This window comes from Channa argus, chromosome 18 (assembly GCF_033026475.1).
Source record: "Channa argus isolate prfri chromosome 18, Channa argus male v1.0, whole genome shotgun sequence".
NCBI classification, from domain to species: Eukaryota; Metazoa; Chordata; class Actinopteri; order Anabantiformes; family Channidae; genus Channa; species Channa argus.
This window is the reverse complement of record NC_090214.1, coordinates 22,236,547-22,251,013: the sequence shown is the minus strand read 5'-3', so window position 1 is coordinate 22,251,013 and position 14,467 is coordinate 22,236,547. Positions and strand designations below refer to the sequence as shown.

General features: G+C 37.8%; 1 protein-coding gene across 10 annotated transcripts in view; it reads right to left on the bottom strand.

Moving 5' to 3' along the window:
* Positions 1-14,467, bottom strand: part of sptan1 (spectrin alpha, non-erythrocytic 1) — a 41,724-nt gene that overhangs the window by 19,616 nt on the left and 7,641 nt on the right. For 7 of the 10 annotated variants that reach the window (XM_067484418.1, XM_067484422.1, XM_067484421.1 and 4 more), the window contains 21 exons: positions 13,928-14,053; positions 13,118-13,258; positions 12,191-12,471; positions 11,914-12,058; positions 11,651-11,805; positions 10,998-11,133; positions 10,326-10,427; positions 10,075-10,212; positions 9,237-9,347; positions 9,052-9,129; positions 8,757-8,912; positions 8,428-8,632; positions 6,825-7,006; positions 6,489-6,732; positions 6,227-6,349; positions 5,914-6,131; positions 5,159-5,251; positions 4,856-4,990; positions 2,185-2,333; positions 1,844-1,900; positions 470-668 (listed from right to left, as the gene is read on the bottom strand). In XM_067484418.1, the coding sequence (XP_067340519.1) occupies positions 470-668; positions 1,844-1,900; positions 2,185-2,333; positions 4,856-4,990; positions 5,159-5,251; positions 5,914-6,131; positions 6,227-6,349; positions 6,489-6,732; positions 6,825-7,006; positions 8,428-8,632; positions 8,757-8,912; positions 9,052-9,129; positions 9,237-9,347; positions 10,075-10,212; positions 10,326-10,427; positions 10,998-11,133; positions 11,651-11,805; positions 11,914-12,058; positions 12,191-12,471; positions 13,118-13,258; positions 13,928-14,053 (3,174 nt within the window). The remainder of the gene's footprint in view (positions 1-469; positions 669-1,843; positions 1,901-2,184; positions 2,334-4,855; positions 4,991-5,158; positions 5,252-5,913; positions 6,132-6,226; positions 6,350-6,488; positions 6,733-6,824; positions 7,007-8,427; positions 8,633-8,756; positions 8,913-9,051; positions 9,130-9,236; positions 9,348-10,074; positions 10,213-10,325; positions 10,428-10,997; positions 11,134-11,650; positions 11,806-11,913; positions 12,059-12,190; positions 12,472-13,117; positions 13,259-13,927; positions 14,054-14,467) is intronic. The other 3 variants (XM_067484416.1, XM_067484423.1, XM_067484424.1) reach the window with 1 other exon arrangement.

Below are 14,467 nucleotides of genomic sequence, written 5' to 3'. Positions count from 1 at the left end.
GGCTCTCAATATCCATCCCGTAGAACCACCATGAAATCTAAAGTTCTCCTAAATATATCACTGAAATGCACACCTACTATTTGTAGTGAATGAACATGAACAAATGAATGAATTAGTGGTCATTTAGACTGTAACTGCAACTCTAAGATGCTGTTGTTGGTAAGAAAATCAGTTACCAGATCTGTAGAATCAGAAAAGATATGATGCATTTCAGAGCTTCGTTACATGTGATGGGGCCACATGGCCAAATGCAATGGCAGCTGACTATACTGCAATTTATACCCTGGATCAAGTTGGATTAGAGTTGCTAGGTTTAAACTAAATTTAAGGAGCTAAACTAATATATTTGACCCCTCAGACTTAGAATACTGACAGTAAACCTCACATTATTAAAAAAAAAAAAAAAAAAGAGACCAGAGCAGATATGATGTCAAGACTTTGGCAATATATAGGAGAGACAGAATGTTACCTTCTGAAAGTCATCAAACTTCTTCTGCAGGACTTCAACCTGCTCCAGGTCAGAGCCAACCTCTTCATTAGTGAGGGCGCTTTCCTTCTCATTGATCCATTGCTGGAGCTCATTGGCCTCACGGAACAACATGAACTTCTTACAGCTCTTCTCTAGCATGTCCTTGCGTTTCTCTCCCAGCTCCAACAGAGTGCCATACCTTGAAAAGGAGACAGAAAAAAAGCATTACATTACGGAACCACTGCAAAGTCTGGTTAGAAAACAAAGACATGCTGTATGTTGGAAGCTTGTATATGAGAAGTGAGACAAAGAGGTTGGCTCTGGATCATTTGTCTGCTAAAAGCTGACTATTCTCAAAATTACAGTTGCAAAATGAGTCCTAAGACCCTACAGCAATAAGTCGATTGATTAGTCAATATGTGCTGGATCCAGGTTCCCTGATACAAGATTTTGCTATAGGTCTGTTTTATATCAGTGAAGGTGGAAAAATAAATACAGCATAAACAAGATAATCACAAGAGGATTTGTGGGTGTAAGCATCTGTAATAGCTGTATTAGTAGTAGTACTAGTAAAAGAGGAAGAAGAACAGGAGCAGGAAGGGAAGAAGTCATGCAGCCCTAGTCCTTTTTGTTGGAGACACCTAGAGGTTTCCTGATTATCATCTTAGATACATTTTTTTCAACATACATCTTCCATAATGTTTGGGACAAAGAATGTTGACTTTTTTAATGTAATTCGGTGGTATATGGACAGGGGATGTATGTCAATATAAATTGTAAAGCCCTTTAAGGGGAAAATTATAATTGTAATATTGTGCTAAATGAACAAGAAGAAGATAATTTCCCCACTTGAGGTGAAACACCTGGTTACCTAAATCACCAGCTGGACAAGTTTAATGTATCTATTTAAATTATATTTAAATGTTGTACAAAACTGAGAAGCTCTCTGTTTATCTAAATCTTTGTGAATTGGGTCTCTCACCTTTGTTTGTCCTACTTTTTATTTAGTAAATATTTTTCTACACAGTGTTTTGTAATCAATATTATTTCACGGTTGCAATAATAGAGTAAATGGGAAAAGTTTACCATTAAAAGCCAAATGTTTAAGGACCAGACTGACTTGAGATACAGTAAAATATGTATATTTTAATTTCCATATTGTCTATAGAAATTAAAAAGAGGTGAGAGAAAGATGTGAATGATGTGCATCAAATGAACTTCTATCCATCTGCTGAATAGAAGACATTGGTGATTTAGACAAATCTTTACACAACATGAGGGTTTTTTGGGAAAGGGAGGGATGTAAAACCGCTGATGATATTTAGTGGTATCATGATCACAAGAACACGCAGAGGGACACTGGGTCCTACTCACAGCTCTTCCACCTGCTTCATGCGCACAGAAACACTGCAGGCCTCCTTGGTGACAAGCCTGCACAGTGGCAAGGCAGGGGTGTGCACAGCAAGACAAGATTAATTTGTTATATAGAGCAAGAGGGCAGCACAGGGAGAGACAGAGAGAGAGAGAGAGAGAGACAGACCACAGGCAAGGTAAATCATGTTAAAAGCTGAGCAGAAAATATGATTTGATGGAAGAACTGAAAAGGGAAAGAAAAGGCTGAAGAAAAGTTGTTAAAACCAATCAGGAAAGAAAAGAGAAATAAGAAGAGAAATGAGTAGACTACATTGTGTTGCAAATTTAAGGGGATTTCTTACTGATTTTCAATCTGGTCTTGGCGCAGAGCAATGCTTCCATGTTCATCCAGCAGGTTTTCCCTGGAGGAAGACTGGGTGGGGTCCAACTTCTTCACGTAAGCAGCAGGAACAAAACCCTGGCGATCATTCACCTCCACCTTCCACCAGTCCTGCAGGGATAAGAAGGAAATATAAAGTGATGCGGATGAGACACTTGGCAAAAATTTGTTTGCCGGTTACTTCGAAAGGACTGCTGTTAAAGTCATTCTTTGATTATTGTGGAAAATATTGCAATTTGCCATTGTCATAATACACGTCTATGTGGTATTTATCAAGGAAAATGCAGATTACTGATAATAGAGAAATGCATTTCTCAACTCAAATTAGCATAAAACTTGTGTAAATAGCCAATCAAAATTTATTTAACTTTAACCAAAATACAAAACAGAAGTAACTTACCAGGACAAAGAATCCAAACGTTTCACCAGATTAATAAACAGCTATTTTCAAAAATGTTTTGAATGATTGGGGTGATTTTGTGCATTAAGTGCATCTGCACAGAAATGCAGATACTCCTTTTCTGTCCTTCCTCCTCTTTACTCACTCTCACAAATTTCAACAAGCAGCACTCAAACATACAGTGCGCTGCAGTTATTCCACAGCTCCCCAAAAATAAAGCAACAGCATCACAAACTGAGCAGGTAGACACTGCTACAAGGGCTAAAAATTTACTACTTATGTGACCTCGGAACTTGCTCTCTGCTTATATAGTAGTCAGGCTCATTAATATGGAAACATTGAACTACATTGAATTTAATATAAAAAATAAAAATATAAACTCAGTCAAGACTTTAAGCTTTAATTCAAGGAATTAGACAAAAATTTAGCGTTACGCATTCAGGAATTACAGCCATTCTCATATGCACACCCAACTTTTTGGTGGCTTATAAATAATTAACAAAAGACCATAACTACTAACATAGCAGTGTCTTTAATACTTGGATGAAAATCTTTCATAGTAAATCACTGCCTAAGGTCTGGAACTTGTGAACATTCATCTGGATGCTTTGGCAGGGTTTTACTGCAGCTGCTGCAGTAAGAAAATGGGTTTGTGGGTCTTTCTGCCTTTAGTCTCAACTTCAGTAAGTAAAAAGCTTGTTCTACTGGGTTCTACTGACTTTCCCAGTTTAGATTATCCCATTTCTGTGCTTAGAGAAACTTTCAGGTAAGTTACATTACATCTTTTGGGTCATTGTCTTTTTGCAATGTGTTTCAAAGCATTTGGCTGAATCAGAGGAGAAAATACAACACTATACAATTGAATTCACCCTTCTACTTTTAAGAGCTGTCAGGTGAACAATAAAAACACCAATGACCTGGTTCTAGTGGCAGCTTAACATGTTCATGCCATAACACTGCTTCCACCATGTTCGACAGATAATGTGGTATGTTAAGGTCATGAGCTGTTCCCTTCCTTCTGTATAATTTTCTTCCTATCTGTCCGGTACAAATTAATCTTGGATTCATCATTCCAAAGAAAAGTCTAATCAGGCCTTTCTGTTTAACATTTTCAGTTGTTTCCATCCTATAAAGCCTCTCTATTTACATTCATAAAGCCGTCTCTTGACTTGGCTAGATGTTGTGAAAGGGTTGTTATTCACCACAGACAGAATTCTGTGGTCATCCACTTTTGTTGCCTTCCAGGCACTTTGCGGTTGCTGAGGTGGTCAGTTTTTTCCTTTCTTTTAAGGACTCAGTCCAAACCATTGTAGTGGACACTCCCAATGTTTGTGCTCTCTCTCTGGTAGGTTTATTTTGCTTATGTTTATAACCGAATTATGGCATCCTTTACTTGCATAGACACCACTCTTTCGGATTCGGTAAACAGCTAACCAATGTCAATATACCAGAACCACTTTCAGGCCCTTTATCTGCTTAATTAGTCATGAGGTAATATGGAAACAGGCCATGTAACTGCTTGAAAGCCATTTGTTACATTATTTATGAGACGCCAATAAGGGTATTCTGTGTATGAAAATAACTAATTCCTGAATGATTAATGCCATGCTTTTGTCAAACCCTAGAATGCAAGCTGAAAGTCGTGACTTTGCTCACATATTGTTTTATTCCAAATTTATTGTAATGGCGTACAGAGGCCAAATGCCGAAAAACTGTCTCTCTGTTCCAATCATTTATAAACTTGTACATGATATGACAAACAATAACCTTTATGTTAAAATACTTTACTTAACCCTATAGGGTCTAACAAGTATCATATTAGTGCCCCAAACTAATAAGATATATCTTATTCTGCTGTGCCACAGAGATCAACTGTTGTCCAAAATCCCTTTAAACCATTATACTGACTGAGCATGCTCTTCATTATCATGAACAATTTGTTTACTTTGATTCACTCAGTGGTTGAGCTGAGTAACTGTGCACGTTCAGCAACATCACTCCTAATATTGGACAAATAAAATCAATCTCTTTTCTTTCCTATGTTGCACTTGTGTCTGACAAAACTGAAACATCTCTTCATAAAATTCACAATGTCTTCTGCCTGACTTGCTTGCTTTGAACTTCACTTGTAAGCCACTCTGAAGAACAGCATAAGTCAAATTGATTGAGTAAATATGCATTGATTAAAATCAAGTTAGTTTTAACTTAAATTCATGTTATGATTTATCTGTACCTTGTTGGTGCTGTTGAGCAGGGTAAGAATGTCCCCTTTCTTCATGGTTACTTCACGAGGGCTCTTTTCCTGGTAGTCATACAAAGCCAGAACCAGCTCTTTTCCAGTCTCATCATCAGTGGGTGCCACTTGTTGCTGTTCAATTAAAGCATTTTTATCAATTATTTGTCTTCTCTCAGAACATTTGATTATAAGGAAAATCCCAAAGGGTCTGGTATCTATAGATATATTGTGCAGTTGAAACCCTCCCAAATAGCAGAACACATGCCAAGAGTTTAGGTGTAGAGGAGCATCACTTCTTACCCTGCAGGACTGGGCCTGTTCTTTCAGGGCCTGGATGCTGCTGCCATAGGCACTTAGGTCAGACATCAGAGCTTCATGCTTCTTCAGCAGAGCCTGTGGAAGAAAAACTATTAAGTACAACTCTATTTGTCACAAAAAAGATAAAGTAATATTAAGGATAGAGTGAGAGAATGTGTCAACAACTTAATATGTAAATGACAAACTGATCTTGACAATGAATTAGGAAAACATCTCTTTTTCCATTGATTTCATTCGTTTTCTGTTGGTTCTATCACAGACTTTTAGGTAAGGGATGTCCAGAAATGTATGGGTGGCTACAAATCAACTAGTTAATTGATAAAGTCTGAATTGATAAAGAAACACCTTTATAATATTTATTAATATGTGGAGCACAACTACCATTTAAACCACCCATTGCAATAATAGCCATTATTTTAGGCTATTATTTAGTAGTAAACATGTAATTTTGAAAAGGAAGTCAAAGCAAAGATCTTGACTTTATACTAATGGCTACTAATACAGTTATTTAACAAAGCATTTGTTTAATTAAAATTTACATCAGACATTGACAAGTGGTTTTTTTTTTCTTTGTTAATTGGCTGTATGTCTCTCCCTATTTATAACCATTATGTTTTTAACTAGTATCAAGAAAATGACAGTTGAAAAATAGCTAGAAACATACCAGCATAAGATTTTATGAACTCATATTCATATTTGCAGTGGACATTTAGCCTACATCATGTCTGTTCATGTACCTCAGCAGAGTCCTCATCTTTGCCGTAGTCAGTGCTACCCACAATGGGTTCCTTCTCCCTCATCCAAGACTCTGCCTCATTGGCATCAGCAAAGTACTGCTGGGCTTGCAAAGAGTCCTCCAGATCCTGTCTCCTTTGGGAGGCTTTAGCCTTCAGTGTATCCCAACGTCCATGTAATTCAGCCAACTTAGCTTTCACATCCTCGCCAGCAAAATGCCCTGGGAACCGCAAACATGAATGAGTCAAGTGTTTTTGTTTTTTTGAATCATCACACTTATCTTACACAAGATACAAAAGATATTTAAATAAATACCTTCCTCAATCATGGCCTCTCCTTTCTGTGTGACCGCCTTAATGCGAGGCTCATGACCCGTTATCTCAGCCTGCAAGGCCTGGTGCTTCTTTAGCAAGTTCTGGACACCAATTAGGTCTTTGCCTGATGAAAACACAAGAGAAACTTCACTATTCACTGCTTACACCTGACCATTCAAAGGGAACTAAATATCATCCACTATGCCCTTATATTTTATATTACTATATATTAAAGAAGCCTGAATGCTGATTACTTGTTTTACCTCTGTTAGTAGAGGAGGCAATTGGCTCTTTTTCACGAATCCAAGTCTCTTCATCCTCCACATCTCTGAACAGCTGCTGAAGCCTAAGAGAGTCTGACAGTTTCTGTTTGCGTGCAGCCATGGGCTCCCGGAGACCTTCATAACGAACGACCAGAGCTTCCTGTTTCTTGCGAATGTTGTCAGCATCAAAGTGCCCGGCCTCTTGGAACTGGCGAGCCTGAATTGTTATGCCATCAATACGATCCTACAAGTCATAAGAAGATAAGAATGTATGAATATGCTATTCTACTCTTGTGCATTAAAAAGTAGGTCTTCATGATAAATATCAAGTGCTACCTGGTGAGCAGCCACATCTGCCTCCAGCAGTGCATGTTTCTTCTGCAGGTTCTGGACGCTGGTAAGGTCTTTTCCATAGTCGTCTGAAGCCAGGTGGCCCTCAACCTCATATAGCCAAAGCTCAATATCCTCTACGTTTCTGTTGAACTGCTGTTGCTGGTTCGCCTCTCGGAGTTTGATGCCTACATAAAAACAGCAAAAAAACTAATTACCAAACAAAACAGCTCAGACTAAAATGACAGTGCTGAATCAAATTCTTGTCATCAGTAAGGGGTGCTGTAGGGCCACACTGCAATCACTCCTTGGACTATTACTACATATATCATATTACAACTCTTCCTAATGAGCACTTTATTATGCTTTCCTTTTAATATCCCACTAGTTGACTGACTGTTCAGTACAGACCATTTTAGAATAGACTTTCAATATAAATCTTGAAGGTCTTTTCAACAATTTCCCAAATACAGACAGAATAGAACATCTATCATTTCATATTATGCTTTATTGTTTACTATGCTGCATTCCAAATTGCACTCTTTTCGATAGTACAAGCTTTCACACAAGGCAGCAGCAGCAGCAAAACGAACAGAAACAGGGTAGAGTGAAGATGACAAAGACAGGTGTGCGTGACTGTAAGCTAAATTAAAGTTGGCATTTATTTATTTGTGCCAAGCAAATAAACCTTATTTAGAAACATCTAACTTAGGGAAAGTTACAGAGATTATACTAATCTATAAAAATGTAGCATAACCTTTCATTAATTTTTTACTCTGCTTTAGCTGCAGAGAGGCTTCCAGGAATCTTTAAAAAGGTGGAATGCATGAGTTTCCATTGTCTATCAACACACCTTAACTTTAAATGCAACTGTGATGTGTCTGTATTGTTTCTGTTGCACACTATACGCTCAACTGATGTGTAGATCATCAAGTGCTTTTCAAAAATTTAAGTGAATTATGACGAGATTATTCCTTTTTCCCCACTTGGCGAAACAAAGTGGTAAAGCCAACAGCCTCTGTGCTATGGCAGCACCCCACTTGTGCCCATCAGACTAACAGCACTACAACCTATGCAAGAAATCATGTCATACAGTAGAGATAATCTATGGAAGAAAGCCACAAAACTATGCTGTATAAATGTGACATTCCATCAATCCATCAATTATGTGTAACCGCTTATTCCATTAAGGGTTGTGGGTTAAATGTGAAATTGTTAATTGAAAATATGCAATTTGATTATTTTTCTGCTTGGAATACAAGTAAGAATAGAACAGAGCAACTTCAATTGATCAATTGCTATTTTCATTGATTTACAGAAAATATGCTCCATCGTGATATATATTATAATTGGGACATGAAATTAACTTTATTGGGATATGAATGCTCGGTCATATCACACATCCCTACTATTATATTTGTTTAAATCTTGACATAAAAGGATTAAATGATCCAATAACATTTTTCTTAAGCTACACAAAACTAAATATACTTACTAATAACATTTACATAAATCCTATAGTATTGCTGTAATTATTATTGAAATAAAGGCCATTCAAACACAGTAGCAGTTTCAGTTGGAAAAAGTGGGCAACCAATTCGGTCAGTACCTTTGAGCTCAGTGGCTTCCAGCAGTTTCTTCCACTGGGAGCTGACCTCCTCCATGCGGCCAGCCACTTCAGTGGATGCATAATGCTTTCCATCCAGCAGCTCCTGTCCAGACTTCTGCAGAGCATCAATGCGGCTTTGATTAGCAGAAAGCTCAGCTTCAAAAGCCTGGTGTTTCTGCACCTTACCCTGCAGGTTGGAAGGGTCCTGTTATGTGAGACAAAGCAGAGAGATTAGAAGATGGACCAAAAAAATCACGGGTTGTAGAAATACATTTTAAACTAAGGTAATTCCTCTGTAAACACTGTCTCAAATTCTTATAACATACAACCTTATAAGCTTCGTCAGTGGCAGTCTTCATTTTCTCATTGATCCAGCTTTTGAGCTCATCAGAATCCCTGAAGAATTGCTGCAGATGAAAAGAGTCTTCCAAGGCAGCACGACGAGACTGAGCACGCTCATGCAGGGCATTGCGGCGGCTAAGCAGCTAAACAAAGAACAACAATTGCATATTTTAATTTCACTTTGAGAGAACGTATTGCTGTGTAATTTTTTATTTATTTATTTTTTTAGGTTTTTGAGATTGTTTCTGCTTGTCATTAAGTGAAGGAGACAGTGGTACTTACAGCATCTCTGCGGGTAGCCACATCTTCTTTGGCGTAGTGGTTGTTCTGGATCAGTTTGGTGGCAAACTCATCTAGGGCCTGAATATATATGTGAATATATGTATATTATATGCAGCAGGAACAACAGTGCTCAAAGTCTTAAAGAAGAGATGTTAATCATAAGTGAAAAAAGTGCAGTAACATACAGTGATCTTCTCTTCCTGAGCACTAAGTGACTTCTCAAAGTCTTCGTGTTTCTTCAGCAGGGCTTCTACACTATCCAGGGAGTCACCAAGATCCTCATTCAAAAGGAAAGCCTATAAAATGAACACAACATTACAAATGGACACATCAGATACTTTGTTTTTACACCCAAACACAAAAAAAGAACAACAATGACACTGGCTCAGAACACCTGTTGGTAAGGTTAATATAAGGATTTAATTTTATTATGGGACAAATTAAACTAGTTGTCAGTGTATCACTTTGCAACAACTCAACAACAAGAGGACTGTGTCTCTGTAGTAGTGGATTGACTAGTGTCTGTGTACATCTGCAGCCTACCCTGTCAGCATGTTACTCAGTTGTATGAGTGCAAATTAGAGAAGGTTTCCTAAAAATTGTTTTGGAGCATCAACGTCAGTAATTTAACCTGATGAGATGTATTGGCACCTGAATGGAGGAATGAGTCAGATTAGGTAACCTAAACATATAGTTCAGGTCACCTAATCACCATGGAGTTCATGCTACAGTCTTCTATTTTTGTCTATTCTGTTTATCTAAATCAAAAATGCTAAATATGTGTAATCAAATTCTGACATCACTATATATATATATATATATATATATATATATATTAAATATATATATTAAATATATATATATATATATATATATATATATATATATATATATATATATATATATATATATATATATATATATATATATATATATATATATATATATATATATATATATATATATTAAAAATATATATATATATTAAAAATATATAAAATGCTTCTCTATGTGTCACTTTACCTCTTGTTTACTCATCCAGTTGTCAACTTGCTCAGTATCTCTGTAGAAGAGCTGCAGGTCCATGCACTGTTCATACTGCTGCCGACGAACCTCCCACAACTCCAGCAGAGACTCCTTCTCCTCAGCAAGGATTCCAAGCTACAGATCACATAATTTTCAACCATCGTAGATGGTAGCATGATGGATTAGAGAGGTATAATAACACTACACAAAAAATAAAAAATACATTGTGGATGCTGTCACACTCCTACCTTCTCTTTGACCTCCTCTGAGGCATAGTGTCCTGTGTTCAGCAAGGCCTGGCCAGCTTCATCAGTGGCTCTAAAACTATCTTCATGGGCATCAATCTCTCCCTGACGAAAAACAAACATTTTTTTTTTTAAAAATAAACCTTTGAACTGAATTTATTTCAAGGATTTACTCCAGTGTTCACAGACTTTTGGAGAACCTGCTGTTGAGCCATGAACAGTAATCTAGTTTTTAAATTATGCTTGGTATTCAAAGAATCTTAAAAGAATTACAGTCAAACTTTAGGGCAATTAAGCATTTAGTGCAATCTTATAATGTAACAACAAGAAAAGAAATGTAATACAGAAATATCTTAACCATGCTTTCAAATATTAGAAAGCCGGTCCATTCCCAATTCTACGCCCTAGTAAAAATAAAAAGACAGCCCCAGCCACTTCCAATTGCTGCTTCAGCAGTTTCCAGCTAACTGCAGATGGTGTCTAGTCAACGCGATGACAATATGCAATCAATCCATCCATCCATCAATAAAGAAATGATCAATAAATGCCACATTAAAACATTTAGGAGCATACCTGTGCTAATTTCTTTTGCTGATTGTGCCGTTTTGCCCCAGGCCTTACTTGATGTACCTTACAAGATTATGTCTTGAAGGCTTATTTTACAAAAGATCTTACCTTATGCTCCTGGTGGCGGTCTAGAAGAGCCTCAGCTCCAGCCACATCATTTGCAAGTTCATCAGCACTAATCAGGGCCTTCATCTCTGTCACCCAGCTAGTCAGATCCCTGAAGTCAGCAGTAAAACGCTGTAGCCTAAAGGACATTGTCACAAAAAGGCAGAAGTGATCAAGCATCTGTGGTCAAATGACACTGAAGCAGCCTCACACACCCTGTATCTGCGGAAATACAGTTTTTGTATTTTTTAAATGAAGGAAAGATTTTTTTAAAAAATGGTTCTTATGACATAATGTATGTATAAATCAGATCTAACTAAGTACACTTTAGACAGTGTATTTAGAAGAAGTCTGAAGTGATATCTTCATGACTTGGAAAGCAGCAAACTGGACAAAGCTTGGAATTTTTACTGACTTGAAGAATTATTATCATCAATGGAATATTATAACAGCTACCAATAACTTATCAGATTAATTATTATCAGAGTACTTGTGGTGCACAGTGGTCTGTGATCAATTCTAGTTTAATTTTTCACTACTGTTAAATTATGTCATACACATGGTAGAAAGCTGGTTACATTGTATTGTACAGCAGTGATGTGACTCAGTAGATGGTGTATTGTCTGCTAATCACTGGCCCGTTTCTGCTACTTTACCGGTATGAGTCATTCAGGCGGGCATGGCGCTCAGCAGCTAATGTGCGAATCTGTTCCCAGTTAGTGATGAGTTCGTCCTTCTTCAGGTGAATCTGAGAGGCATTCTGGGGATGTATCTGCTGCAAGCGTTCTGCATCACCACCCAGTGTGTTCACCTAATGGAAACAGCAACAAGGAACACAAAAGGAAACTAACACATCTGGCTTGTAAATTCCTGGGTGTTCAGTATTTGTTGAAATTCAGTAGAGCAGCATATGTCCTGCCTTATCTTCCAGAGCAGCAAGGTCTCTTTCCAAACCCTCGTGTTTGCGCAGCAGAGCCTGCACACTGGCAAGGTCTCGACCGAAGTCATCAGAGGCCATTAGCTGCTCCTTCTCCTTGATCCAACTTATGGTTTCATCCACATCCCTGTTGTCAAAAACCCCAGTATGTCAAGTTGATCAATGAGTCAAAGTAATAACATCTTGTATATTTACAAAGGCATAATTGTGACCAACAGACACAGAAAAAAATCTGTTGTTTGTCACTGACACCGTTTACCTGTTGAAGCGCTGCACCTCAGCAGCCCCAAACAGCTTGCCCTGCCTCTGCTGGGCCAAGCCCTTCAAGCGCTGCCAAGCAGAATTGACCTCATCCTGCTTGCGAACAATTAGCTCAGCCTCGGGATGGGTCTCCTGTATTAGCTTAGCAGCCAACTGGTTCACCTCATTCACACGTTCCTCATGGGCTGCCAGGTCTGTCTGGAACTCCTCAAACTTCTTCTGTAGGAGCTCAACATGCTCCAGGTCTTGGCCCAGCTCCTCAGAGGTGGCCATGGCTTCCTACAGGTGGTTGTGGAAGATCAAAATATATGGTAAATACCCAAAGCACTTTACACAGCTTCTTATTCACCCATCTGAACTCACAATTACACATTACACTTCGATTAGTGACCTGCTATGCATCTGACCTACGCTACGTTGGGGTTCAGTGTCTTGCTCAAGGGTATGTGGAAATGTAACGGGAGGAGCCGGAAATCGAATAAACAACCCTCGGATTAGTGGATGACTGCTCTACCTCTTGAGCCACAGTCACCTAAATACATTAATGTCCATTTTCACTGTTTTTGTGTGCTTACGATCACTGTTATCTTATTTACAAAACTTGAATAAAGTAATTTCCTAAAATAAGGTCACTTGAGTACTAACATTTTGCAATGGGCATCATTATATTGTATCTGCAAACTGCAGGGATAATATCGTAGTAACAATCTGGTAAACTTCTCATTCTACTTGGAATCTTTTAATTTAATTTACAGCCATTGCTCATCATAGTAATTTTCGTTAGTTGTCTCTACCAGTTACTGATAAAGCACAGGTATCTTCTGGTATCTCTCCTGAAAAATCGAGCATTTTTTGTTCTTCATCCAAAGGAACTGGTACCATTAACCTCAGACAGGGTTTTAAGCACTGCTAATGTGAATCTAACCTTATCACTGATCCAGTCCAAGGCATCTTCACACTCACGCAGGTACTGGACCAGTTTCTGGGCCTGCAAGAGGCGCATGCCTTTCTCCTTGGTCCTTTGCAGCAGGAGATCCCAAAGCCGATGCAGCTCCTCCAGACGAGTCTACATTTTTTTTTTGAAGTTGTCCAAAAATAAACAAACAAATAAATTAATTAAATGATTAGATGAAGGTCAAAGAAATTAATAACATATTTACAAGTAATGGTCTAAACATTTTTTCTTTTTCTGTCTGTCAAACTGTTGTCCAATCTTTTATTTAATCAAAACTGTCCAATCCATTGTAGTAACCAATCTGTTCAATACCATTACCTGGGAAAAAAACATTTTCAAAAGAGGCATTCATCTGAGAGTGGTCTTTCTTGAAACACAATAGATTTAATAAAAAGTCAATTTTCAAACAGAATGACAAGAAGGGAAAGCTGGTCAAGAAGAGATGACTCTGAAAGTATTTTTGCAGCACTCAGGAGTCACACTGCAATGTCACACCTACTTGTATATACTCAGCCATATTAACAGTTTTAACTATGGGTCTCTGTTGTGTCCGGTAAGGCGTGTAGGACTGATTCAGATAGAAAGAGTTAACAGCTGATATGTCACTCAGAAATCTAAACAATGAAAAGCTTATTATGTGTGTTTCTATGTGCCCTCAACATTCTTTGTTTTTTAGTGATAGAATTTAACTGTTTGGTCTAGTATGGACACAGTATGTTAACATACACAAATACAGAATATTAAGGTGAACCTATCCATATTACTGCATAATGGTCTTACTCGAATGGTCTCAGAGGCAAAGTGGCCCTCACTGATCATAAGGTTTCCAGTATCATCCAGTTTGATAATGGCCCCAGCATTGGCCTGAACTTCTGCTTCAAAGGCCTGATGTTTTTGCAGTTTCCCCTGTGTAAAAAAATGTGGGAAAATTAAAATATTGTCAAACCAAATTACAGCATGTGATAGATAAATGATGGTAGCAAAATGCAAAGAAATAACTTAACAAAAGCTCATCTATATGCCTAGGTATGAATTCTGGAAAACTAACAATGGCTAGGCTAACAATAAATAGGTTTCAAATTAGAGGTGTTCACTTGTCCAGACGTTTGGAACCTATCTGAAACGGCCCTTTTGAAAAACCGTCTGAATGGGACATGAATAAATAAGAAAAAGCCACATATTACTTATACACATCCAAAAATTGAACAACATAATTTTGGGAAAATTTACAACATTTAAGAAAGCTATGATGAACTGTTACGTTTATAGTTCTCATTCTCAGTTGCCTCAAAAACACACTGAATATCACGGTAGTGACTG